The sequence below is a fragment of the Ceratotherium simum genome, chromosome 29, assembly GCF_057802395.1.
Source record: "Ceratotherium simum simum isolate JZ-2026a chromosome 29, ASM5780239v1, whole genome shotgun sequence".
Classification (NCBI taxonomy): domain Eukaryota; kingdom Metazoa; phylum Chordata; class Mammalia; order Perissodactyla; family Rhinocerotidae; genus Ceratotherium; species Ceratotherium simum.
In genome coordinates, this window is record NC_141928.1 from 11297995 (window position 1) to 11323370 (window position 25376).

General features: G+C 39.5%; 1 protein-coding gene across 6 annotated transcripts in view; it reads left to right on the top strand.

Annotated features, from left to right (window-relative positions):
• Window positions 1-25376, top strand: part of NR6A1 (nuclear receptor subfamily 6 group A member 1) — a 217502-nt gene that overhangs the window by 10934 nt on the left and 181192 nt on the right. For 5 of the 6 annotated variants that reach the window (XM_087419108.1, XM_087419103.1, XM_087419104.1 and 2 more), the window contains exon 2: window positions 23056-23097. The exons of the other annotated variant lie outside the window; for it this stretch is intronic. In XM_087419108.1, coding sequence (XP_087275234.1) covers window positions 23056-23097 — 42 coding nt within the window. The remainder of the gene's footprint in view (window positions 1-23055; window positions 23098-25376) is intronic. 6 annotated transcript variants of the gene reach the window in all.

Below are 25376 nucleotides of genomic sequence, written 5' to 3' on the forward strand. Positions count from 1 at the left end.
CTTCCATCTAATTCCTCAGCACTAAGCACAAGTAATTGATGTTTTATGAATGTTGAATGAATGCATGAATGAAAGAATGGTCAGGTCAGGAATCTGAGTCTTTTGCTTATATCAGAGTCTTTTGAATCTGAGTCATTTGCTGGTGGTCAGGAAGTCTACGAAATATAAGGGAAGGGAATGTGCTTTTGGGGCCAGTATCTAAGTCAAGGAATGTGTTGAAGCTAAATCCAAGGTTTGATGGGCCCTCTTGGAACCAGAATGTAGTTTCTGTTTGGAAATGTGGCCCTCCTTGTAACTAAAGTGACTAGATATACCAGATTAAGACAAAATGGCCAATAAACTCCTGGCTGTTTGCTTGACTGAGTTGGGGAATGCAGTTTAGGAAAAGATGGCCTTTGTCCCTTGTACCTTTTTTATTTCTGCCAGACAAAAGCTGGCTATAGGAAAGAGAAGAGAACCAATCCAAGAACGTTGATGTGACCCTTTGAAAATGGAAATATAAGAGCCAGTTGTCCAAAGCTTGAAAAACGTAGAAAGTGATTTCCTAGCAGAGAGAGAGAGAGAGAGTGAGAAAGATGTGGCAGTGTGGGTTAATAGATGATGGTAGCCATGTAGTTGGAGTAGGAAGAACTTGAGAGAGGAGGCCAACCGCATTATTTGAGGAGGTATGAGGTTATGATAATTTGTAATGTAAACTTGAAATTAGATGTAGAGTTTTCCTTTTTAACATGATCACCTTTCTTCCCATTTTATAACCCCTCCATGCCACATTTTCTCTTTTGTAAGTACAATTTCATTCACTGAGTCAAACCCATAGTTAATTTCAGAGTTTTTCTCATTCCTTGTAAAGGGATTTTTATCTGCAAAACTCATTCAGCGTTGAGAGGAGTCCTATCCTAAGATTAAATCCTGTGCATTTGAGAACGTGGATTCATTAAGGAAAATTGCAAAACCTCCTTAAATGCTGTTGATCTGTAAAAAGGGAGGGAACCCAGCAGGAAAGGGGCGGCCAGGCATGGGGGAGGGGTGAAGTGGGGGGGATAGCAAGGGAGCTGCAGTTGAAATATTCATCAATCATTTTACTGGCACCAGGAAACCAATCAGCCTTTTAGAGGAGAGAACTTAATCAATCACCTAATGTGGGAAATTACAATTCCTTTCCCACAAAAAAATATTCCCTGAACTTGCTGAAAGATCAAATCTGAAAGCTAGTTGGACTGGCCGGAATCCGGAGCTAACTGACGGCAAGCAGTTACAGAAAGTACTACTGCGATGAAAAAATGCATTTAACATTTGAAGATAAAATTTCCTGTCTGCTTTGAGCCTTTTCAGAATATTTCAAAGTAAGTTTGCTTTTCATATAGTGTGCCCATTAATAAAAACAATTACCGAGTATTTATGGGTAATATGAAGTGTGTGAAATACTGTAAATTTATTCTCCAAAGGTAGTTTCAGGAGCATGGATGGGGCTCCTGGCTGGAGAATACCCAGGGTTTCCAATGCCTTGTTTGGAAAGCAACTTCATAGCATTGTCTAAAGGACACATCCTGGGGAACACAGTTGGAAGTGCTTGCATATAAATTAAAGCAGGAGGGATTTAGCTGTATCTTGTATTTAGATTTTAAATGGTGTGATCTCTGAGCTCTGTGCTTGAATTGCCTGTGGCCCTTAGGTCCTTAGGTGTGAGTTGCTTAGGAATCTAATGTTTTTAAAATTAGAAATGCAGGAACACTGTCGAAAATATGGAAAATTAAGGGAAAAATTACCTATAATCTTGCCTCCAAGCAACTTTTATTAACGTTTTCTCATGTTTTCTTCTAGACTTTCTTCAAATCCTAGTTTTTTGCTTGTTGTTGTGATCATACGGTATATACCATTGTTTTGTGCTTTTTGTTTAATTTTACGTTTTTTTTCTCATGTTATAAACTTTACTCATTCAACATGAATTTATTTAAAACTTTTAATAGCTATATGTTGTTTTTCATTGTTGGCACATTTAAATAGTTTTTAGTTTCTCACTGTTGTAACAGTACTGCCCAGACCATCATGTGCTTTCTTTTATTTTGGGTTATTTTAGGGGATAGATTTTTAGAAGTATGTATCTACCTCAGTGTACCTTTGCCAACAACCAGTTTAATTTACATTAAGATATCTTGTATACAAACATCTAGGGCTGTCAGCAGGACTTTTTTTTTTTTTTTTAATAAATGCCTGGTGCTTTAGATAGAATTGAGACACCGTGGTAGGCTATTGGCTCTGTTTTCATTTTTTGGAGAGGTAGTCATTCCCAATGCCGTTTGTCCCCTGAATCTTTTAGATTTCTGGCACCAGGCCTCCCATGCACATTGCCTTTCATCCCCATCTACACCCTACCCCAGTATCTCCAGCCTGGTCAGAGCAGTGCTTAGGCACCCTTTTGAGGCTCTTCTTTCTCTTAGGATTATGAGGGAATGGGTGGCAAAGACACTGGAGCCTTCTCTGGTTGCCTCTAAAAATCTCGGGAGGATGGATTGGTGTGTGAGGGTGTATGTGTCTGTGTCTTCTAAAACAACTATATCAACTTCCTCAAAGTCTTGAATGTGTCCTGAAACTTACAACTGAATTTGATTAGAAATTAAGTGTATGGAGAGAGAAGTTAAACTTGCATTCCTTTAGAAATCTGCATGGGTTCCTTGGAGGTTGATTTCTATTCTGATCTTGCACAGGGTTTGATAGTGAAAAGACCTAAATAAATCTTATGCTAATTTGAAAGACATTCACAGTTTTTAACAGGGCTGGTTTCAGAATGGAAGTAGACACATTTTGGGATTCTGGCTATCTACAAATTTTGAATTAAAGCATAAATCATATTTGCTGAAATTAAAATTAGTCTTCTAGTAATTTTTAAAGATTATATTGATTCACAGTAAACACACGTGTTTGAAGATCATTTGCTCTGCTTCTTTGTGCTTACCAGTGGTGGTCAGAGAACTTGGAATTTGCCAAGACATAGTTTTTGTAATGCTCTTTAAGAAGAAAGTGAATAAGCCAGCTGCTCTTTCCCTCAACTGTACCCATTGCAAACCTCCTCAAATCCTGGTTAGTAATTAAAAGCCTTGAGATGACCTTGAATCTAACTGAATTACAAAAGCTGTCCTGAGTTAAATTTATAGCTTTTGTTGATTTCAAAAGAGGTTAGGAAGAATCGCATTCTATTTGCTAAAACATTAAGGGTAGCCTTGGGTGTACACTGAAGATGAGAAATAATTAATAAGAGGTACTGTTAAAGTGCAAAAGAGAGGCTTGGAATGGACTAAAAAAAATTGTGTCTTCGTTGAGCTTTTAAAATACGTACTTGAGAAGGTTTAAGAGAGGGTGGCATTTTTCGAGGTGTCAGTTTGTCTGTATTCAGATTTGCAAAAAGATCTATCCTTTCTCCATCTTAACATCAAAGAGATTTTCGAACCCAATGGGGAAGCAGAACCAATGTTTGATGCTTTGTAAAAGTAACAGTTTAATTGGTTCTTAAAATATTTTACAAGAGTGGGAACTTTGTTAGTAAAAGTGTCTGATTATACTCAGTGTAAAAGTAAAAATACTAACATTTTAAAAATGCTTTATATATGGGCTGTGACATAAAATCGATGAATAGAGAATTTTTCTGTTTACCAAAAGGGACAGAATATATTTTCATTTGTTTAGAGAGCCTTGAACTACTATCTTACTGATAGAAGGAAACTTGAAATTGTTGCTATAAGAAGAGTCAGATTTTATGTGTAAATAGGTGAGATAAGACGTCTTAGCATCATAAGTGTGGTAAATCCCTGAAGAGTCCAGCTGTAAGGCAAATAGTTTGAGCAAGCACTAATGTCTTATATAGATCTTGTAGACTTTAGGATTATTTCAGTTTTTACATTTATTTAGTGAGACAAGCCTACACTTTGATCAAAATAATTGATCATAAACTTGTGTGCCTGTGTGTGTGTGTGTGTGTGTGTGTGTGTGAGACAGAGAGAGAGAGAGAGAGAAAGAGAAAGAGAGGGAAACCCAGGTAATGAAAGGAAAAAGTTTCAAGTCTGGGATCCCTAAAGATAGTAATGCGGGTTCTCAAACAGTTTCAGTTTTGAAGAGTTTGATCTGAAATCACATGAGTAATAAGGTTGTCCAGGCTAAATAAGATCTCTAAAATTTTGACTTTTTCCTGAAATTATTCCAATTTACTCTGGCAGCAGTGCCACTTAACCTCTGAATAGCAGATACAAATTTTTGCAAAAAAGGGTAAATAGTTATTGTAGTGTGGTAGACAAACTGCATTGGTGGGGGTGGCAATTAAAAATTATTTCAGTAAAGTGTTATGATGATGTAGTGATAACTAGATGTGTTAGAGCATGAGCTTTAGAGTTAGACATGGGTTTACGTCCTATCTCTTCTGTGATTTTTTTGGAGGGTAGTGGTGATGAGATGAAAGGTCGTAGAATCACCACAGAGATTCCTGGAGAATGAAATGATGTAGTGTGTGAGGAACCTAGAGTGTAGCTGTGTTACTTTATGAAAATTATTTAACATTTCTCAATTTCCTTATCTGTAAGTGAGGTTAATGCCATCTACTTCATAGATAAGCAAGCCAGTTCACCAAAATCCAAGTCAGTGAAACTAGTTTGCCAAATGTCCAATTTACTCAGTATCCAGTTTAACATAAGTCAATTTGCTGAATCTAATTTATAGAACTTAGAGAATTTGTCGTCACTCTCCTCCTCCTTAATTGCTACCCTACCATTTTTTTCCCCTTTTCTTCTCCCCCTTTCCCTGTACCCTTTTTCTCCCCCATCACCTGCAGCCCAGCCCAGGCTGTATCTTTCTACCAGCAGAGGTCCCTTCTCTGCCCTAGTTCTTTTTTTTTTTTTTTTTAATTTTTATTTATTGATTGATTTTTCCCCCAAAGCCCGAGTAGATAGTTGTATGTCATAGCTGCACATCCTTCTAGTTGCTGCATGTGGGATGTGGCCTCAGCATGGCCGGAGAAGTGGTGCGTCGGTGCACGCCCGGGATGTGAACCTGGGCCGCCAGCAGCAGAGCTGGCGCACTTAACCACTAAGCCACGGGGCCGGCCCTCTGCCCTAGTTCTTTTTGGCTGGGATAGAGACAAATTCAAACAGTCTTGAAAATGCTGCTATGCTAACTGTCAATCTTAATTTGGCAAAAATCTTTAAAAGGTAATTAAACTGTTCCATCCGTATGAATTGTTATAAACTGTCTAAATAGTTAAAACAAATTTTTGGTAAATTTAGAGAATTGGCTATTTGGAGATTTGGCCATCTGGTGAATTGACTTGGAACTACCTTACAGGTATGTTTGGAGAAATTAGGCAATATATGTAAAACAAAGTGCCTGTTGCTACCCAGTGGTTGGACTGTAGTAAGTACTCCGGGTTCCTTTCTCAAAGCACTCCTACTCAGGGAACTGAGAACCACCTCCCCTCTCCCCCCCACAAAGAATTTTCTCACCTGTGGGCTCTAGTTGGACAATAGCAAATGATGAAGTGATCAAGGCTTGTTTATGGACCACCTAGTGACTTCCCCTCCCATTACAGCATTGTTGAACTTGCCTAAATGAAATTCTTTTAGCTTGGACATCTGTTATAAAATGGCCCCAGCCTTCCTGGCCCCAGCCTTCCTTGGTACCCTTTGGGGTCTGACTTCTCAGTGATTTAAGATATGTACTACTTTTTTGACATGCTTTCTTCCTAGTCGCTTGTAACTAGAATTATGAGCCTTAGGAGAGTAAGCTGCAGCTTTATCAGGGTAAAAAGCAAGACCAGGTCCCTGGAGGTTCTTAGTGGGAAGTATCACAACTAGAGCAAATGCTCCTGTCTTTAACACACAGGAAGCCTGGCTTCCCCACCCCCTACCCAGAGCCTCTCTGGAGGTCTAAAAGGGCTTTCTGGTAATATCCTTGAAAACAGAAGGGAACAAATGGTGGTTGAATACTCAGTGTGTGCCAGCACTGTATTAAACTGTCTAATGTAGTCCTTTGCACAACTTTTCTTTGATAGGGGGTAATATTCCATGTTACAGATGAGTTAACTGAGGCTTAGAGTTGCAAATAACTTAGCGCTACTAACACTACTCCACTAAACCAGTATTTTCTGAACTTGAGTCTTTGCTGTGTCACCATCATGATTTTTGTCGTTTCCTCATATATTGTTTATTTAAATATTGAATAATCAGTTCATACTTTGCAACCCAAAATTTATTTTAAAAGGAAATTTTGTCATTATCCTAAATGAAAAATTATATGCCATAAATAGAAGGTAACAGTAAAAATAAATTTAATGAAAATGATGTTGTGTTAAATTCTAGCTAAGATGTCTGTCTGTTTCTCTGATCACTTTGTTAGAAAGAGAAGTTAGCAAACTTTAGAGAAGCAATAGACAAACTAGCACCAAACTGAGATTTTTCTTTTGATGTAATTAGAAGTATTGAGAGAATTGAAAAGGTAACAACTTTGGAATGTTTTAAAATACTTTCTCTTTGTATCACTTAAAATCTTCCAGTGGTCTGCTCACCTTGGGAAGCACCAGCATAGGTGATGGTGTCCTAGTTTTCCACGTGAGTAAACTGAGGGAGGGAAATTTGTTGGAGGTTGAACCACTAGTCCTGTAGACCTTACTGTCTGGGCACCCTTCTTCACCGCCTCCTCCCTTTTCCTTCTCTCATTCATCCCCTCTTATCCTTCCTCCTGCCTCCCTCTCTCCCCACTTTTCCTCTTTTCTTCCATATCCTCTAGGAGTTCGCCTTACTCCAAAGTGGTGTAGAGAAGGAGATTTTAGATGCGTTTTTCTGATGTGTCTCCCCCTCCCCCCATTTAACTGCTGTGAGGTAGGATTTCATCTTAAGGAATGCAGGTCTTTCTCCAAACATTGCATTTCTTGGTGCTTCCTGAATTCTAGAAATTGGGTGTAAAATATACAGTAATTTTGTAAATATTTGTTGAAATAACCTTAAAGACATCATAAACCTTGCTTTGACTCAGATAATGTTGGAAAAGTTTGAAAAAAGATACTGCCAACAGTTTTTGAAACAGATGTTCTCAAGTACAATAAAGGGCAGTTTCTTTGATTTTATTGTCTTTTGTAGTTTTGTAATTTACATTTACAATAATTGGAAAGTTAATTAATATTTTATTGCTTTCTGTTCCAGTGGAGACAGTAGGTACCTGATATAACTTTATCATAACTGGAGTCTAGACTATAATTTGAATTTTTAAAATTCCGTTGTTTTAAAAAGATTGTTTACTTTTTTTTTTTGGTGAGGAAGATTAGCCCTGAGCTAGCATCTGTTGCCAATCCTCCTCTTTTTGCTGGGGAAGATTGGCCCTGGGCTAACATCCATGCCCATCTTCCTCTGCTTTATATGTGGGATGCCTGCCACAGTATGGCTTGATAAGTGGTGCGTAGGTCCACGCCCAGGATCCGAACTTGCGAACCGCGGGCCGCTGAAGTGGAGTGCACGAACTTAACCACTATGCCACCAGGCCAGCCCCTACATTTTAATTTGATTTTTATTTATCTTTAAAACTTTCTGAATAAGAAAAAACACTTTTCTACTGTCATTTTTTTCTTACTTAATTTTGTGTTGTGCTAGTTGTCTCTTAAAGTATAGAAGGAGGGAGACCGGCCCCGTGGCTTAGTGGTTAAGTGCACGCGTGCTCCGCTACTGGGTGGGCCTGGGTTCGGATCTCGGGCGCACACCGATGCACCGCTTGTGTGGCCATGCTGAGGCGGCATCCCACATACAGCAACTAGAAGGATGTGCAACTATGACATATAGCTATCTACTGGGGCTTTGGGGAGGAAAAAAAAAAAGGAGGAGGATTGGCAATAGATGTTAGCTCAGGGCCGGTCTTCCTCAGCAAAAAGAGGAGGATTGGCCTGGATGTTAGCTCAGGGCTGATCTTCCTCACAAAAAAAAAAAAAAAAAAGAGAGAAATTCTATAATCTTATTGTTTAAAAAGTTTGTTCCATTAGTTATTATACAAGAAAAAGATTCGGGCTGGTGCCATGGCCTAGCGGTTAAGTGTGCGCGCTCCGTTGCTGGCGGCCCGGGTTCGGATCCCGGGCGCGCACCAACGCACTGCTTTTCCAGCCATGCTGAGGCCGCATCCCACATACAGCAACTAGAAGGATGTGCAGCTATGACGTACAACTATCTACTGGGGCTTTGGGGGCAAAAATAAATAAATAAAATTATAAAAAAAAAAAAAGAAAAAGATTCGGTTCTGAATTGTTTTAAATAGCATCTTTAAAATTCTTTATAGAAACATTTTGTACTCGGAAAGAAATTATGGGGAGTTTTCTTAGAAATCACAGTTATAATAGATCTAAAGATAGAATAGTTCTTCTCATTCAGGGAGTTTACTTTGTGAATTGATTTTCTTATGTCTACTTTATTGTACTTTGTCTATGCTAGGCATATCTTTGAATATTTAGTGTGGATTTTTGATAAATCATCTGTGAAACCTATTCCCAATAGGTTTCTAATCCCAGGAGCCAGAGTGGTGTAGTATGTGGTGGGCCAAACTTGGTTTGATATTTTATTTATTTTATTTATTTATTTTTTTGTGAGGAAGATCAGCCCTGAGCTAACATCCATGCCAATCCTCCTCTTTTTGCTGAAGAAGACTGGCCCTGGGCTAACATCTGTGCCCATCTTCCTCCACTTTTTATGGGGCGCCGCCACAGCATGGCCTGACAAGCTGTGCATTGGTGCGCGCCTGGGATCCGAAACCGCGCCGCCAGCGGCAGAGCACGCACACTTAATAGCTATGCTCCGGGGCCGGCCCCTTTGGTTTGATATTTTAATAAAACTTTTCTAATACTTGGCATAAACCAAAATGTATAATTCACTGCTCTGTGACACTTTGAACCCAGGGTTTCAACCCAGAGCTTAGCCCAGGGTAAGATTTGTCAGCATGCCTTGGTATGAAGTAACGGAAACTTCAAACTAAGAGTTTGAAATTTTATTATTAAGCTCATATGTGCTCTATCTAGAATTTTACCACTTAAATTGTAAATCACAAACAAAAATTTAGTTTTTCTCTTCCCTAGAGCATACATTGAACTATTTGTGTTCTTACTGTTAAAAAGAAGAGATTTTGTCTCAGACTGATTTTTAGCTGAATTGTGATTTAGCAGCTCCATTCATGTGCAAAATTAGCCTGATTAGTACTTGGTTTGTGACCATTGTCTGTCTCTGAAAATTTTGTAGTTAAGGGTTTGCCTTTTCTTTTTTCTTAAACTGAAATTTATTGAGTATTCACTGTGGGCTAATTTTGTGCAGCAATCTTATAAGAGGAGGAACGTTATTACTGTCATTTTGCAGATGAGAGAACTGAGAGCAGTTGTGTGAGTTGGCCCAGTAAATGGAAGAGATGGGATTCAAATCCAGGTCTGTCTGATTCCAGGGCTCACACTCTTGGAATCTCAGCACCAGCTTCTGTTAGAGGAGGATCCTAAGGGCTGTTTGTACCTTGAGGAGTCTAGTATTTAGAAGACATTGCTTTAATGGGGGATGCAAAAATTAAAACCAAACTTCAGAGTAATAACTCCCTCATTTTTAGGCTTGGGGACAGGTGTGCTGTTTGAAAATTGTTTGTTTAAAATTCTTAACTTTTTTTTCTTAACTGGTCATGATTTTTTTTTTAAACATACCTTTATGTGTTTCCAAGGAAAAGAACAAAGTCCAAAGCCAGTTTCTGGTGTTGGGGAAGGATGCTGTTGTGGAGTTTAGGACAGATGCTTGCCAACGAGGAGGCAGTGCTGGCCCTGGGCATGTGATACAGAAGCAGATCTTTCTGTGTGGAAGGGGAGGGAATTCTAATACTTAATGCCTTTTGGGAAATAAAGCAAAATAGTATTAGCTTACCTAAATACTGTTTGGAACAAGATAAAAAGTGAATAACATGAACTAAAAACATGAAAATTGTAATATGGTAAGGACTGTGAGTAACCAGTGTGTCTGCACAGCTTCATTTTCCAGGTCAGCTTGTTTTTCAGTCTGCCTTGTTGATCTTAACAAATAGACGCTCTTCTCATTTGACATCCTTAGCCAGTATTTGCTTTTGAAAATTATGGTCACTTTGACTTATTTAGGAATGTGAGGCATATTCAGGGAGAGGATTGCTAAGGTCATATCAGAACAGCTGTATACCAAGTAATGGTCTCTTACTCTGGCAGCCTGACACTCTGGCTATTTCACTTAGTTTTGAGATATAGAAGTAAGAATGCTACTCTAACATATTTGTGCTAGTGCTAATGCATGATAGTGCTAGAAGAGGAACTTTACCTCTAAGCTGATAGAACTTATAACAGGTATCAAAAACTATAAGGAAGTATGTGTTATTCAAGTAGAATGTGATTTTAGTGTGGGGTAGGGTATACTAGTATCTGTAGCTCTTAAACATGTCCCAGTCATTTATTTCATTGGTCTGATGATCTGAGATCTGAATGATTGACCCAGAGGTCAGTTTTCACATGAGTGCTGTAGCCTCATTAAGAAGCCAACATCTCAATAATACCGCTGAGTGATGACTTAATAAAAGGTCCTCTTCCCTATGCGTGCACAGAGTGAAACAGTTTCCCTATAGCTGGTGCGAAGTGATTTACATTTTTTAATAAGTAGTCTGTTTCCCAAATATATTTGTGATTTTGAGGGTGAGGATAAGAATGATTTTACCAACTATGATAATAATGGCTAACCCTTACTGAACATTTACTATGTGACAGGTACTCTCTTGAGTGCTTTAAATTTTTTATTTTCATTTAATCCTCTCAACAGCCCTATGATAAGTACTGTTGTTGTTCCCATTTTTAGATTAGGAAAATACCAAAGCCTTTAGGACCATGATTAGTGTTTAAATCACAGAGAGATGCTACAGATGTTACTCCCTTTACACAATTTCTCTCTTCTGTAAAATGGGGGCTAGGGCGGGATGGAAAAGATTAAGGATGATTTATAAGGTTTCTTCTAGTTAAAAAAAAAAAGGTAAGAATCTTGGCAACCCCTTAAGGGTTCCTCAAGTGTTAACATTTTATGACCTCTACTCCCCTAGTACACACAAATATCAACTTTTGATAAACTCATGGACTTCAGAGCTGAAAGGAATACTAAGAAAAGTGGCCTTTCTCCTTTTACTGAAGAGAAAATGGGGCACAGAGGGAGTAGATCCCTCAGCGTTACACAAATAGCTTACTGGTACCAGAGCAAGGCTAGTGTTCAGGTGTCTTGCCTTCCTAGTGTACTACTTTATTGATGTCTTAATATTAGGAAATGGCTTTAACATCAAAGTTGGTATAGACTTTTTTATCTTTGTATGAAGAGTTAGAGTTTGGAAATAGGAATTCATATGTATTACTCTTTTAGAGCTTCAGGATGTGTCAGGGAAAGGTTGCAAAAAATAGGCCTTCAAATGTTGGATTTGTTTATTTCTGTAATTTAAGGCCATGAATGTCATGTTCAAGAGTTGAAAATGGGGAGCCAACAGAGGATTTTTTTTTTTTTAAATTTTATTTATTTATTTATTCCCCCAAAGCCCCAGTAGATAGTTGTATGTCATAGTTGCACATTCTTCTAGTTGCTGTATGTGGGACGCGGCCCCAGCATGGCGGGAGAAGCAGTGCGTTGGTGCGCGCCCGGGATCCGAACCCCGGCCGCCAGCAGCAGAGCGCACGGACTTAACCGCTAAGCCACAGGGCCGGCCCCCAACAGAGGATTTTTGAGTGGATTAGGAAATCTAAGTTCCAGGAAGTGAGAGAGAAAGGTAGCAAGGAGAACAATTATAATAGTCTAGGATTCTAGGATGGTGAAAAGGCTTTTGAGCTAGGGCTGTGGAGGTTTGAGAGAGAATGAAAGTGCCCGGGCGACTGATTAGGTTCATTGTGGTGGGGATTTGGGGGAGGATGGTAAAGTGGGAGGCGAGGAGGGGTCCCTGGGCATCTCTGGCTTAGAGGATGAAAGTTGGTCATACCTGGATCCTGCGTAGGAACACAGGGGAAGCAGGTTTCAAAGAGAAAATAGGTTCAATTTGACATGTTGAATTTGATGGAGCCTGTGGGGTATCCTGGTAGATATTCACAGCAGGCATTTGGATAGATGTGTCTGTGGTTCAGGAGAACAGTCTCATCTGGAATTGAAAGTTTAGAGGGTCATCAGTTGGGAAGTATAGGTGAAAAAACATGTTTGTGGATGAGATCGTCCAACCCAGGATGAGAGGATAGTGTGTGTGCGCTGGGATAGGCCTTTTTTGCCCTCTTGCCTTCATTTAGGAAAGAACATGTCAGAGACGACATATATAATCTTCATCTGTTAGGATATGCCTGCTTCTGGGGGAAAGATTTGCCAACAGAGGGTAAGGACATCGAAAAGATATTTATGGCTTACTGAGTATTATTGACAGTCTGTCTTGTCTGTATTTACATTCTCCCTTTCCTTCCTCACTAGCCTGATTCAAGTGCCGTTTGCCATCAAGTCTTTTCCAGTTCCCCCTAGGAAGAAATAAGTGCTGTGTGGGCACTGCTGCTGGTTTCTCAATTAGGACGTTTACTTCGTAATTCCTTGTATCCAGTCAGTTTTCTGTTTTCCGTTTTAGATTGTAAGAATCTAGGGGTAGCCAGCTTTATTCATCTTTGTGTCCCTTGTGTCCACTGTGTAGCACAGTGCCCTGTACATTGAAAAAACTAGGTAAGTATTTGTTGAATTTAGTTTTAGGATGTAGGAAGGTTTAGCATCTAAGAGGAAGCAGGAGTTTTTCACCCTTAATCCTGTTTGTGGAGTATCCTTTGCATTTATGTAGTGCTATAAACATATGTTGGCTTTTGCTCTTCTCTTTTGGCTCCAAGTTTGAGTGGTTTCTTAAATTTCTTTTAGCGTTATTTCATAGATATGGTTAACTAGCTTTGCTTCAGATTGGAAAGATCCTGGGGTGAAAGGTTAAAGATATTGTGTCTCTTTGTTGCCACACAATGGATTTCTGAAGCTGGGAGGTGAGAGATGGTACTGAGCTGTAGGCATTAATTACTAATCAGTATGTCAGAAAGATTAGTGCCCAGAATTGTGTTCTAATAAGTAGTAGTTTAAAAGTCATTTAGAGAATGTCTGGTAGTTTTTTTTTTTCCCCCTTCAGTTGAAGTGGTCAATTTTAGAGTTAAGCCAAATCATTTCATTCTTAGGATTTTTTAAATGTACATTTTTCTGTTTATAAAAACAATGTGTTTTCAGTCAGAAAAGTGAAATGGAGGGGAAAAAAAATCAGCCATAATGCCCACACTCAGAGGTAATCACTGGGAAAATTAGACCAAAATGTGCTTTTTCATGTATGTATGTTTTGGAGTATAGCTGAGCTCATTCTGAGAATACAGTTTTACCTCTTGTTCTTTTTGTATGGTATTTGCCCATATCAACTCTTTTTTTGTTTTGTGAGGAAGATCAGCCCTGAGCTGATATCCATGCCAATCCTCCTCTGTTTGCTGAGGAAGACTGGCCCTGGGCTAACATCCGTGCCCATCTTCCTCCACTTAATCTGGGACGCCGCCACAGCATGGCCTGACAAGCGGTGCGTCAGTGCGCGCCCAGAATCTGAATCGGTGAACCCCGGGCCACCGCAGCGAGCGCCCGCGCACCTAACTGCTTGCGCCACCAGGCTGGCCCCCCGTATCAACTCTCGATAGTTTATAGTGTTCTCAAAATACTCCATTGAATAGGTGTACCATAATTTCATTAGTCGTTCTCCTGTGCTTGAATTTTTAGGTGGCTTCTTATTTTGTACTATTTATTTCTGACCCTTTTCGTAGGATAAATTTCCAGGATTGATTCAAAGGGACAAACATCTTCAGGGCCCTTCATGCATCCATGTTTTTCCATTTTTATATGGGGATTTTCAAAGAGAATAAGGAAGAGGTACATTCTGCTGCTTATGAGGCATCTCTTTGGTTGCATCTGCTCCTCACTAATGGATTTCCTAACAGAGCTGGCTTCTACTATTCCATCAAACCATCTGTTGAGGATGGTATGGGGCAGTTTCTGAAATGACCTTGAAAGCTCTCTGACTGTGTTCAAACAAACTCCTTAGTATGTAAGACTTCTTCAATTAGTCTTTGCAATGACGAGCAAAAAAAGTCTCTACTCTCCCTACTCCTGTTGGGAGCAGCTTATAATTTTTCAAAAGAAGCTAGTTCTTGCCTAATTATTTTATTTATTCATTCATTGAAAGTTTTATACTTTGGTTTGAGCTGGTTGGTGAAGTTACTCTAGCTGCTTCTGACATGGACATCTTGGATTATTCAAGAGGAGGTTTGTAAATGGACTCAAAGGTGTGGTATTTCTTCTTGGACTCGGAGGCACTACTGTTGTGGGAGTGTCAGGGTTAGTTTGAAATAATGTCAAATTCCCATTACGTGCTGTTACGAGCACGTACCTTGCAAAGGTGCGGTTTTATTAGCCAAACTGCTCTGAATAGAAGTTCTCTTGTTTTGACTTTTATGGCTCTTTCCATGTAACAGAGTACGATAATCTCTTTAAACCTGTAAGATGGAGATAATATTAGCTATTTTCAGTAAGAGTTTATGGAAAGCATCAAGCCAATGTCTGGCGTATAGTAAAGATTCGGTAAATGGCAACTGACAGATTATTTTATACATTTTCTTGTATATGCATTTTGAAATTTCTTTTACCTCCAGGCTGGATGAAGAATTATCAGCAATCCCTTTTGTTACTTACAGAAAACCAGAAATTGTAAATGAAAATGTCAGAGGCTCATCAGTACATGCAGTTTTCTGAGAAATGCCTGTACTATATTTCCATAGAAACACTAATGACCTCCGACTCATCAAACCGAATTGCCTTCCTAAACTGTTTTCACCTTCTGATTCTGTAGCCACAGCCTTGAAGCTGTGTACTGTTTTTATTTTTTAAAAATGTCTTAAAATTGAAATGTCATAATCTTGGGCTGGCTTCTCTGCCTTCAGTCTGGTTTCAAGGCTGTAATTACAAAGCTAGAAGCCTGAAAAACTGTGTGAAAGGTGATGTAGGTTGATCAGATGGAAGTTATTAATGTTTCCATAGAAATGTAGACACTTCTTGTAAGCAGCATTTAAGCTGAGCAAATATGTGGACACAATGGGTTATATAATTGAGACTCTTTGGCTTCCCCTCCCCCTACTCTTTTTTTTTTTTGCCCCTAAGATTTCACATTAAGAAAATGACATTAGGAAAAGGGCATTGTTTTTGTTGCAGTTTTTAAAATGTAACCTTGACATTTGTAGATTGGAGAAAGGGAAATATGACTTGAAGCTCTGCCAGCCAGCTTTTGCTGTGTGGACTTGTGGTGCTACGTCCCTGCATACGAAAGCATTTTCTGTTATTCCTGAAGTGTGGTTTGTCAGGTTGCCTATGAGAAACAAAAGCTAATGGCCCAAGTGGCACCCCACTCACTGGATAGAAAGGAAAGAGGCAAATGTGAATTTAATGCTCAGCCAATCCAAGGAAAAGTGTTTCTGTATCTGCTTGGGTCTGGGGCTGGCTTGCAGGTGGCAAACCTGGCTGTAAGGCAGGCTGTGGTCTGGCTGGTGAATGTTTGTTACCAAAAAAAAAAGCCACATTCCTTCTCAACCTCTACCCAAGCCATTCATTGTACCAAAAGGAGCCTAGAAGATGAAGTTGGGGGACAGCCCTGAAAAATGGAAAGAGTTCGTAGAATTTAAGGAGCCCTGGATGGTTTGCCATGTGTATATTGGCTAACCCCACAAAGCTCCTTTTTTTTCCTCTTCTTTTAACTCCTTGTGCTTTTAGTTTCCTGTTTGAAATTTTAGAGCCACTATATTGAAGTAGGCAGAGTTGGGCTGGTATCGACAAACTTCCTAGGTATGTACATAACTTTTCCTTTCCTCAGTGATTCTATTGCCAGTGGAATAAAAGCCAAAAGCTCGCCATGTATGACAGTTAAAGCCCTTTATGATATGGCCCTGACGGGGGCTCCAGTCAAATCAGATTACGAAGTAACATTGTGTTTCCTCTCTCTGTTCATGCCTTTTACATGCGGCTTCCTCTGCATGTGTTTCTCAAGTAGCTCTGTTTGTCTGGTGAATGCTTACCCGTCCGCATGCCCCTGGCCCCATGGTTGCTGCTTCTGCTCCCTCACTAATATTGATCACAGCTAGCAGGCACTTTGCACTGACCTAAGTTTGTCGTCTCACTGGATATTCACAGCAGTCTGTAGATGAGGAAATTGGCTCAGAGAGGTGGAGTCACTTCCTAAGCTGACACAGTTAGTAAGCAGTGGTGCCAGGACTGTTAGGACTACTAGACTAATAGGACAAACCTATTGTGATAACAGAATTTATGCTCTTCCTTACTTCTCTGCACTGCTTCCCAGTTGCGTCTTGTCTATCTGTCCACCATTCATTCCCTACAGTTAATTTTCTAAAAAATGTTATTATTTATTTCACTAGACTTTAATCTTTTTTATTGTAGTAAAATATATATAACATAACATTTACCATTTTATTTTATTTTTTTTAATTTTTTTTTTAAATTTATTTTTTGCCCCCAAAGCCCCAGTAGATAGTTGTATGTCATAGTTGTACATCCTAGTTGCTGTATGTGGGACGCGGCCTCAGCATAGCCAGAGAAGCGGTGCGTCGGTGCGCGCCCGGGATCCGAACCCGGGCCGCCAGCAGCAGAGCGTGTGCACTTAACCGCTAAGCCACGGGGCCGGCCCGTAAAATTTACCATTTTAAACCATTTTTTAAAATTTTTTATTTTATTTTTCCCCCAAAACCCCAGTAGATAGTTGTATGTCATAGCTGCACATCCGTCTAGTTGCTGTATGTGGGACGTGGCCTCAGCATGGCCGGAGAGGCGGTGCATCAGTGCACGCCCGGGATCCGAACCCGGGCCGCCAGCAGCAGAGCGCACGCACTTAACCGCTAAGCCACGGGGCTGGCCCTAAACCATTTTTAAGTGTACAGTTCAGTGGCATTAAGTACATTCACCTTGTTGTGCTCTACAGTTAATTTTCGTCTATTCTGTACCCTTCTAGACATTTAATTCTCTGACCGTAGGGTCAATCTTATTTATATCTATATCTTCCAGGCCTAGGGCCTGCTACAGTGTGGGCACACACTTAATACCATTAAGTGACTATTTGTATTTGCAGGTTGATGGAATTATTTTCCTTATAATAACTGATTAACTTATGAACTGCATAGTAAATAACACTAGCCTAAGTATTTCCATATTTCATTTTCTTTAAAGCTGCAACAGGATCCACAAGGTGGCAAAACAAATTTAGAAGAAAGGAAGACTTCTTTATAATAGCCACTGGCCTTATGTGGCTATTTTAATTAACTAAAATTACATAATAAAGTTAAAAATTCAGTTCCTCGGTCACACTAGTCACATTCCAAGTGCTTAATAGCCATATGTGGCTAGTGGCTACCATATTGGACAGTATAGATAGAGAATGTTTCCATCATTGTAGGAATTTCTGTTGGATGTCACTTCTAGACTTTAAAGGCAGAGAATAGTGAAACTGTTATTTTCTCTTAGAACTTGATATTTTGGCAAGCAATTAATTGTGGTGGCATTGTGGTTTAGTACCATCGCTTTTTGTGGAAAGAAGCGGTTCCTCAACATTTACTGAGCAACCTTTCCTGGGATCCTGGGACATGGCTAAGTCGTGGGGCTGGGGGTATGGTTAGGGCTGAGACCAGATCTGACTGAAACAAGGACACAGAGTTTCATTGGGGACCTAATCATGATCAGAGGAGGTAAAGCAGATGGGACTCTGATACAAATGACCAGAGCTGGTTGGTCCACAAAGGACCAGCTAATGACTGTTGTATGTCAGTGCAAATCCTGGGTAAAAATTTTTAGCTTTTTTGGGGGAGTATAGAAAACAAATTTCTCTAGAACCTGAATTGAGGGTCAGTGGCTCTGATCACAATGTGATGTGGGAAGCACGGGGATGGGTGGGAAGCACAGAGTAGGGGCGCTTAACGAACCAGAGCAATTTCAAAACCCTTTTAGACCCTTGAGTTCCTTTTGGAAGCCCTGCTTTGCTTCATATCTCACATTTAAAACTATATAAAACTTGAATTGTAGTTGACTAGGTGAAATAATGTTATATCTCATATTTAATTAAAACATTTAAATTTCAAATTTGCAGGTCTGGTTTGTTTGTTTCTTGGATTTTTTTTTTTTAATAATTTTATTTATTTATTTTCTTCCCCCAAAGCCCCAGTAGATAGTTGTATGTCATAGCTGCACATCCTTCTAGTTGCTATATGTGGGACGTGGCCTCAGCATGGCTGGAGAAGCAGTGTGTTGGTGCACGCCCGGGATCCGAACCCGGGCCGCCAGCAGCAGAGCGTGCGCACCCAACCTCTAAGCCACGGGGCCGGCCCATGTTTCTTGGATTTTGAAACTAGTTTTTTTTTTTCTCCTCCTCTTCTTCGAAGGTCCCTAAAAAGATACTAGATTCAATCATGTGTCTGTAGTGCCTAACTTAGACTTGAATGTGTGTGGGAGAGGGAGGAGGAAGGATTAGAGATCTGACCTGAGTCCTGACGACAGAATGGTGAGTAAGGGTGGGCTCAGAATGGTGAGTAAGGGTGGGCTCAGGTGGAGAAAATAGTATATGCAAAGGAATAGAGGTTAAAGAGCATGTTGAATTCAGGCAGCTACAATGTAGTTCAGTATGGATGGAGTGTACACTGTTGAGTGAGATGGGGTGAGAAGCAAGAGATAAAGTTGAAGTGGTAGGCAGATCATGACGGATATATATGATTTCTGATTGGGGGCAAGATGTGATGGTTGATTAGAATTGTAGAATTTTATGTTTTAAGGGCCTCACGTTAATTTTGCCCGTGGGTTGCTGAGGCTTCAGAATGGACTGAGTGACTGGCACAATCCTGACCAGGATCTAGGTCTCTGTTGTGCCATGCTGCCTTCCTACAGTCAAATTAAATTAAAACATTCCTAGAGTAATATTTTATTTGCTTTTGTAAAAGACATGCTATAGATTACAATTAGCTAGTGTTTCAGGCTTGAATTTGTTTACTGACATTACCCATTAGCTTTTATTTGTTCACATTTGGAAAAGAATGGATACTCAAGGTTTATTTAAGATCCTGTTGTGGTAAATACATAATTTTATAGTCAAAATAGTAATAAAGGAAAAGATCAGTAACTTTTTAATCTGTCACTGTAGCCAATCACAGATTGAGGCGTCACTGATCTTTTTCTTTTTGCCAAATGCCAAATGGAAAAAAGCTTGTCAACTGGATCTTCCTTTGTATCAAAGAAAACTCATAGACTTAGAGCCATTTATTGATCACTTGCCATAAAGTAGGTGATATATGTTTATTCACTAGATCTCGCAACAGTTGAACAAGATGGTCATTTTTACTCCCATTTCAGGAAATAGGCATAGGGTAGTTACTTAAACAAAAATAGTGGCAAATCTGGGATTTGCTCTAACTCAGCTCTAACTCAGACCCATGGCCTTTTCACTGTGCATCTGTCTTCTAAGTTAAACTGTGGTAAGTGAATATGGACTGTGCACTAACTTTCAAATTGCTTATGAGCACGCTGACTTGGTGATATATCATCTTAGGAACCAATCTATATTTCTTGTTGGTCCCTTTTTAAAACCCAATTTAAGTCATCAGCCAAAGACCCTGGATGTCTCAGAACGTTTCCTATTCTACTTAATGTGTTGTATTCTGCGAGGCAGATGGTTTTGGGGATATGTTTGCGTATTTATGTGACTTGTAGTCTGCTTTTTACTGAACAACTCTGATATCCTTTGCCTTTGTGTGAATTGAATTGAACACACATTGGGGTTACTTCTAGCAGTGATTTGGATTCTTCTAGCTAGGAATCATTTTGCTAGCTGGATCTGGTTGCTCAGAAATGGGTGATACTCTATTTGAGAATGGTAGCCAGATCTAGCCATTCCATTGACTTGTTGTCAGGAGGTAGGATTAACATTGTTCTCCATATCTCCCCAGGCCTCCTGCACTAGTGATGATCTGTAAACCAGAGACAGCGTTATTAGCCAGTGGTCTCAGGGTGTATGGAGGGAACGTAGACCAAGTTACAGGATTCCATAATCTGGGCTCTTTGTGACCATTGGAGGAATTTGTTTTAGGGCAAATATAAAGAAGCCTTCTTTCCTCGGGGTAGCATACATTTGGAATCACTGCATCAAGCAATTTACAGGCTCAAAACGTAAAAAAAGTTTCAAGAATCACAGCAAGTGACTAAAGTGACATTAGTGATGTTAGAGTTTCATCCCAGGTCTTTGAGGATCCTGTCATGAATGGGTCAGTAGTTACTCTCCTATAATGTGCTCTTTGCTACTATCAGACACAGCACTGGATTGGATGGACCTTAGGGCTTAGGTAGTTAGTAGTGGCTCACATATGTTGAGCTGTGACTTTGTTAAGTACTGTGCAGAGCCTTTACACGCACTATCTCATTTAATCCTTTTAACAGGCCTATGAGGTAGATGTTGTTAATCCCAATTTATAGCAGGGTTAGGGGCAATCCTACTTGGGTCGTATGGACTGAGAGTGTAAAATGGATAAGTCTCCAAGGAAAAATCAGGATGCCATTAACAGAAGAAGGAGGAAGTGGTTGCTAGGCAGATCAAAGCAATAGATGTCCACTTTAACTATGATTCTTAGTATTTTCTTTGTTTTTAGTCACCCTGTCTTTATTTGTGTTTGTATTTGAGTTCAGAGTATTGTTTGTTTTCAGAGAATGCATTAAACTTTGTCCTTTCTTGAGACTTGTAGTACAGTCCTTTCATTTAATGTGCAGAATATGAGGTCCAGAATATAGAAAGTGACTTGCCTAAAGGCATATAACTCAACTAAAAGTGGCTTGAAATAGAATTTAGGAGAGGTCTAACTTTCCCGTTACATTACCCTGCCTTCCTATGCTTTTGTCCTATTTTTGAGTCAATTTATAGTAAGTAAATGCTTATTCTCAGTTTCACTTCGGGCAGGATGTTCAATATTGAACCCACGTGTAATGATGAGATATTCTCTCGTTGCCTGAGATCTCTCGACAGCTTTTCTGATTCCCGTTGCCTTTATGTAGAAAGGCTTTAAAGTTGCTCTGCAGTGACCCTTCTCAGGTATCTCCGCCACTTTTAGCAGCTTCCAAACTCTGGTGTTCAAATTTCCTCATTCAGACCTTCCACACACTTTTCAGGCTAGACTTAGATTTTCTGATTCTGTGACTTTCTTCCCCTCGACTGTGATCTAGAAGCAGGGTTGTGTTTTCTGTTTAGTTCATCTTGCATTTGAGCACCTTCCCTAATGTATTGGCAACTGTTCTGGGCATTGAAGCAGCTCCGCAGATGGATACGGCGTGGTCCCTACCCTTGAAGAGCTCACTATCTAATGGAGGAGGCAGATGTTTGAATTATTCTTTTATCCTTTGGGGAATGCAGGAGGAGCCTCTCCTGTTTTCCGTGTTTCACAGTGGTGGTGGTATTTGAGCTAGATCTTGAAGGATGAATAGTTCTTCAAGTGGAGGAGGAGGAGGAAGCACAGGAAGGCAAGAAGGGATGTGGCATGTTTGGTGAATGGTGTGGCCAAAACAGCCAAGGATTGCAAAGGTCTTTAAAAGTTGTGGTGTTTCAACAGTCTACCTGCTACTTGAAACCCTCTTCTCCAGTGACTCCTAGTTGCTGGTCTGGCTTCTGGTTGCCCAGCTCTGATGACAGAAAATGCTCTTATATCCCTGTAGTCCTAGTTTTGCCCCATTATTTTTTTGAATTTACCATTAGGATACTACAGTTGATGTTTATTGAGCAGCTACTTTGTGCTGTGCTTGTGAGAGGTAATGGGGATACAAAGGTAATGGTGAACAAGATAGGCCAGGTCCCTTCCCCCGTGAAACAGTCTAATAGTGGAATCAGACATTAAACAAGTAATTCCTTGTTGATACAAAGTATTGTAGATATTTATAACAGGGGGCTTTGACCTTGTGTATGAGACAAGGGTAAGGGAGGCAAGAAAAAGCTTTTCTGAGGAAATATTTAAACTAAAGATGAATAGAAAGCAAACTAGAGAAAGCAGGCAGTTGTTCCAGGAAAAAAGAACTTTCATCAGCTATGTGTAGAACACCTACTGTGTGTTTACCATTCCTGTGCTTGATTTCCTCTAAGGTGTGATAGTTACAAACCAATCAGACAGCTTATACTTTTTGGGTCTAAAATGTGCTTTGAGAGGTATTTATTCCAACCTGAGTAGTATACTTATTGATGGGAGAATTGCGTCCATTTGTGTGTGTAGGTAAAATTCTTCAGTATCTGTGAAAATTTCAAGTAAAATTACCTTGTTTGATATTTGTCATAAGTTCATATTTTGTACATTTTGCTTTCTTTTGGAAAATAATAATGTTAAGTAGAACATGACAGATAATTAAATGTTTTAATTTTCCAATGAATTTTTATTCCAACTAACATTGGCATGCTTACTCATAATTACTTGTGCTGTTGTTTATTGAGCTCCTGCTGTGTGCCAGTAACTGTGCCAAATAAGCATTTTATATCAGTATCTCATTTAATCATCATTACTACTCTCTGGTAAGTGCTGTTAGTCTCCATTTTTTTTTAAATAAAGATGATGAAATGGAGGTTCAGAAAGGGATACAGTAGCTAAATGTTACAGAGCTAGGATTCAAATCCAATTTTTTTTTCCCCCCTGAGGAAGATTCGCCCTGAGCTAACATCTGTGCCAATCTTCCTCTATTTTGTATGTGGGTCGCTGCCACAGCGTGGCTGCTGATGAATGGTGTTGGTCCGCGCCTGGGAACAGAACCCGGGCCGCCAAAGTGGAGTGCGCTGACCTTAACCACAAGGCCACGGGGCTGGCCCCTCAAATCCAAATTTGGCATCTTAGTCTGGACTCTTTTTTTCCACTGTATGATACTTAATTTTTCATATTTGGAGTCACCTTGGGGCAATTTGCGAATCATAATCTTTTTTTCCTATTGTTTTCTCTAGGTTTTTGTCAGGACGAATTGGCAGAGCTTGACCCAGGCACTAGTAAGTTCTGAGTGTTCCCCAGTATTCATGGGTAAGAAAAGGATGTGTGTGTACTTTTAAATGTATAAGTTAAGGTGTCGTCGATAGGCCTTATTGACTCAGATTTTATTTCACTTTAGTTTATAGTTATGGGCAGGGCATATTCTGTCTTTACAAGTTACGCTTTCTTTTTCTTTTCCTAATATTATTTAGTGGCCAGGATCTAGCCATTTAATAGAACATTGGTTTACTAAAAATTTCTATTTAATACTAATCTCCTTGCCCGTTTTTTCATCCTCCCACGAAACCAACAACAACAAAAATTGTGCTTTCATTTATGCACACATACAAGCATATGCCCACAACCACTTTTCTATAGTGTTGACTAGTGTTGACATAATTTCTTTCAAAGAAGGATTATGCGGGCCGGCCCCGTGGCTTGGCAGTTAAGTGTGTGCGCTCAGCTGCTGGCGGCCGGGGTTCGGATCCCGGGCGTGCACCGACGTACCGCTTCTCTGGCCATGCTGAGGCCGCGTCCCACATACAGCAACTAGAAGGATGTACAACTGTGACATACAACTATCTACTATGGCTTTGGGGGAAAATAAATAAATAAATAAAATCTTTAAAAAAAAAAAAGAAGGATTATGCTTGGTTTAGATATTTATGACTGATAACCTTTGTACCACAGTTGAATTTCTAAAGCATCTTCATCTGCATTCTTAAGGTTAAGATATGAGAGTGACCATTTCAAGGTCTAATTAAATGATGCTTTTAAGGACTGTGTAAGTCTGGATTAAGATAATCATCTGTGTTTCCAGTGCTCTTAAAATGTGGCATACACCATTCTGAGATATGGTTATAACTGTTAGAAATAGGACATGGGAATATCCAGTGTATACAGACCTTATTTTGCTGTAATGCTAGGTCAAATGATAATTTAGATTGAGAATCCGTGAGATGATCTAGAGTTATTTATCTAGTTCTAGTACTTTTTAGAGTCATGGGGCTGGCTATTTGTCACAAATCTGCTGTTGAGGTAAGTGGTAAAGTTCACCTTCTCACCATCCTGGCTAATACCAGCTCTCTGAGGGTGTAGACCTTCTCACATATTTTTCCCCACACATCTTACTAGTATAAACATTCATGTTTGTTCAACTAATACTTATTAATTGCAACACAAATAAGTCTCACAATGCTTATCAAACACCAAGAAATAGATTTGTCTTTCTAGAAGTTGTAAAGTTCAAAATCAGTTTTGTAGGTTGTATAGGCTCAGTTTACCCTGCTCTCCCACCTCCTAGTATCTGTGAGTGAATAGCCTTCATTTAGGATGGGGAAAAGGTAAATTCTTGAGTCATAGTCCTTTCTTAGAACCATTTTTGAACACTAGGAAGAACGTTGAGATGCCCTGTAATCTTTCAGACGGAACTACACGTAAAACACACTAGTGATAATTGAGAACTCAGTTAAACATTGTGTGTTCTCTCTGCTCCAGGCCCAGATAAATCCCTAGGCTCCAGGGATACACAGATAAATAAGTCTAGGTCCTGTCCTCATCTATTAACAATCTATTGCAAAATATTCCTTGTCTGGAATTATTTGAAAAAAGATTTTTTAAACCTCTGTTTTAGCACATAATACCCAAACTTATTCTCCTTTTCTGCACTTAGTAGCAATTGAAAATAGCTCACGTCCATCTTCTAGGAAAGGCCCTTGATATCCTCATAAAGATTATTATTGAATTATTATTATTTCTAGGCCAAGTAATCCTGACTCATTTAACATTTCATAGAATCTCTAGCTAGATAGGGTGATTTACTGACCTCTTCATTCCATGAGAATGACCAGATATTTAATCATAATTTTATATATCAGTATAGAATGGGAGTCATCTAAAAAAATCACTTTTCTTTTAAAAACTGTACTTAGCTTATGTGGGCAATATTCTCAGTAATCCCCATATTATCCTTGTGAAGTTAGCAGTGTTTTTATTATTTCTCTTTGAAGAAATACATAAAGATCTGATATAATAATAAATAGGCAGAAATAATTTATCATCTCGATCTGAACCAATCTTGGGGTTCAAATTAGCGTGCTCTGCCCTGCCAGGTAATAGGAAATCTCAAGCGTGAGAGGGGCTGTGTGTGTTGTGTTAAATTGGTTATGGTTGTTGATACTGCAAATTCCATGGCTTCTGACTGGGAAGGAGTAACATCTCCTATGTTAATACCTTATGACTTTTGCGCATTGGGTTGAGAACAATAGGAATTTCTCTGTGATGTTTCTTTGGAATTTAG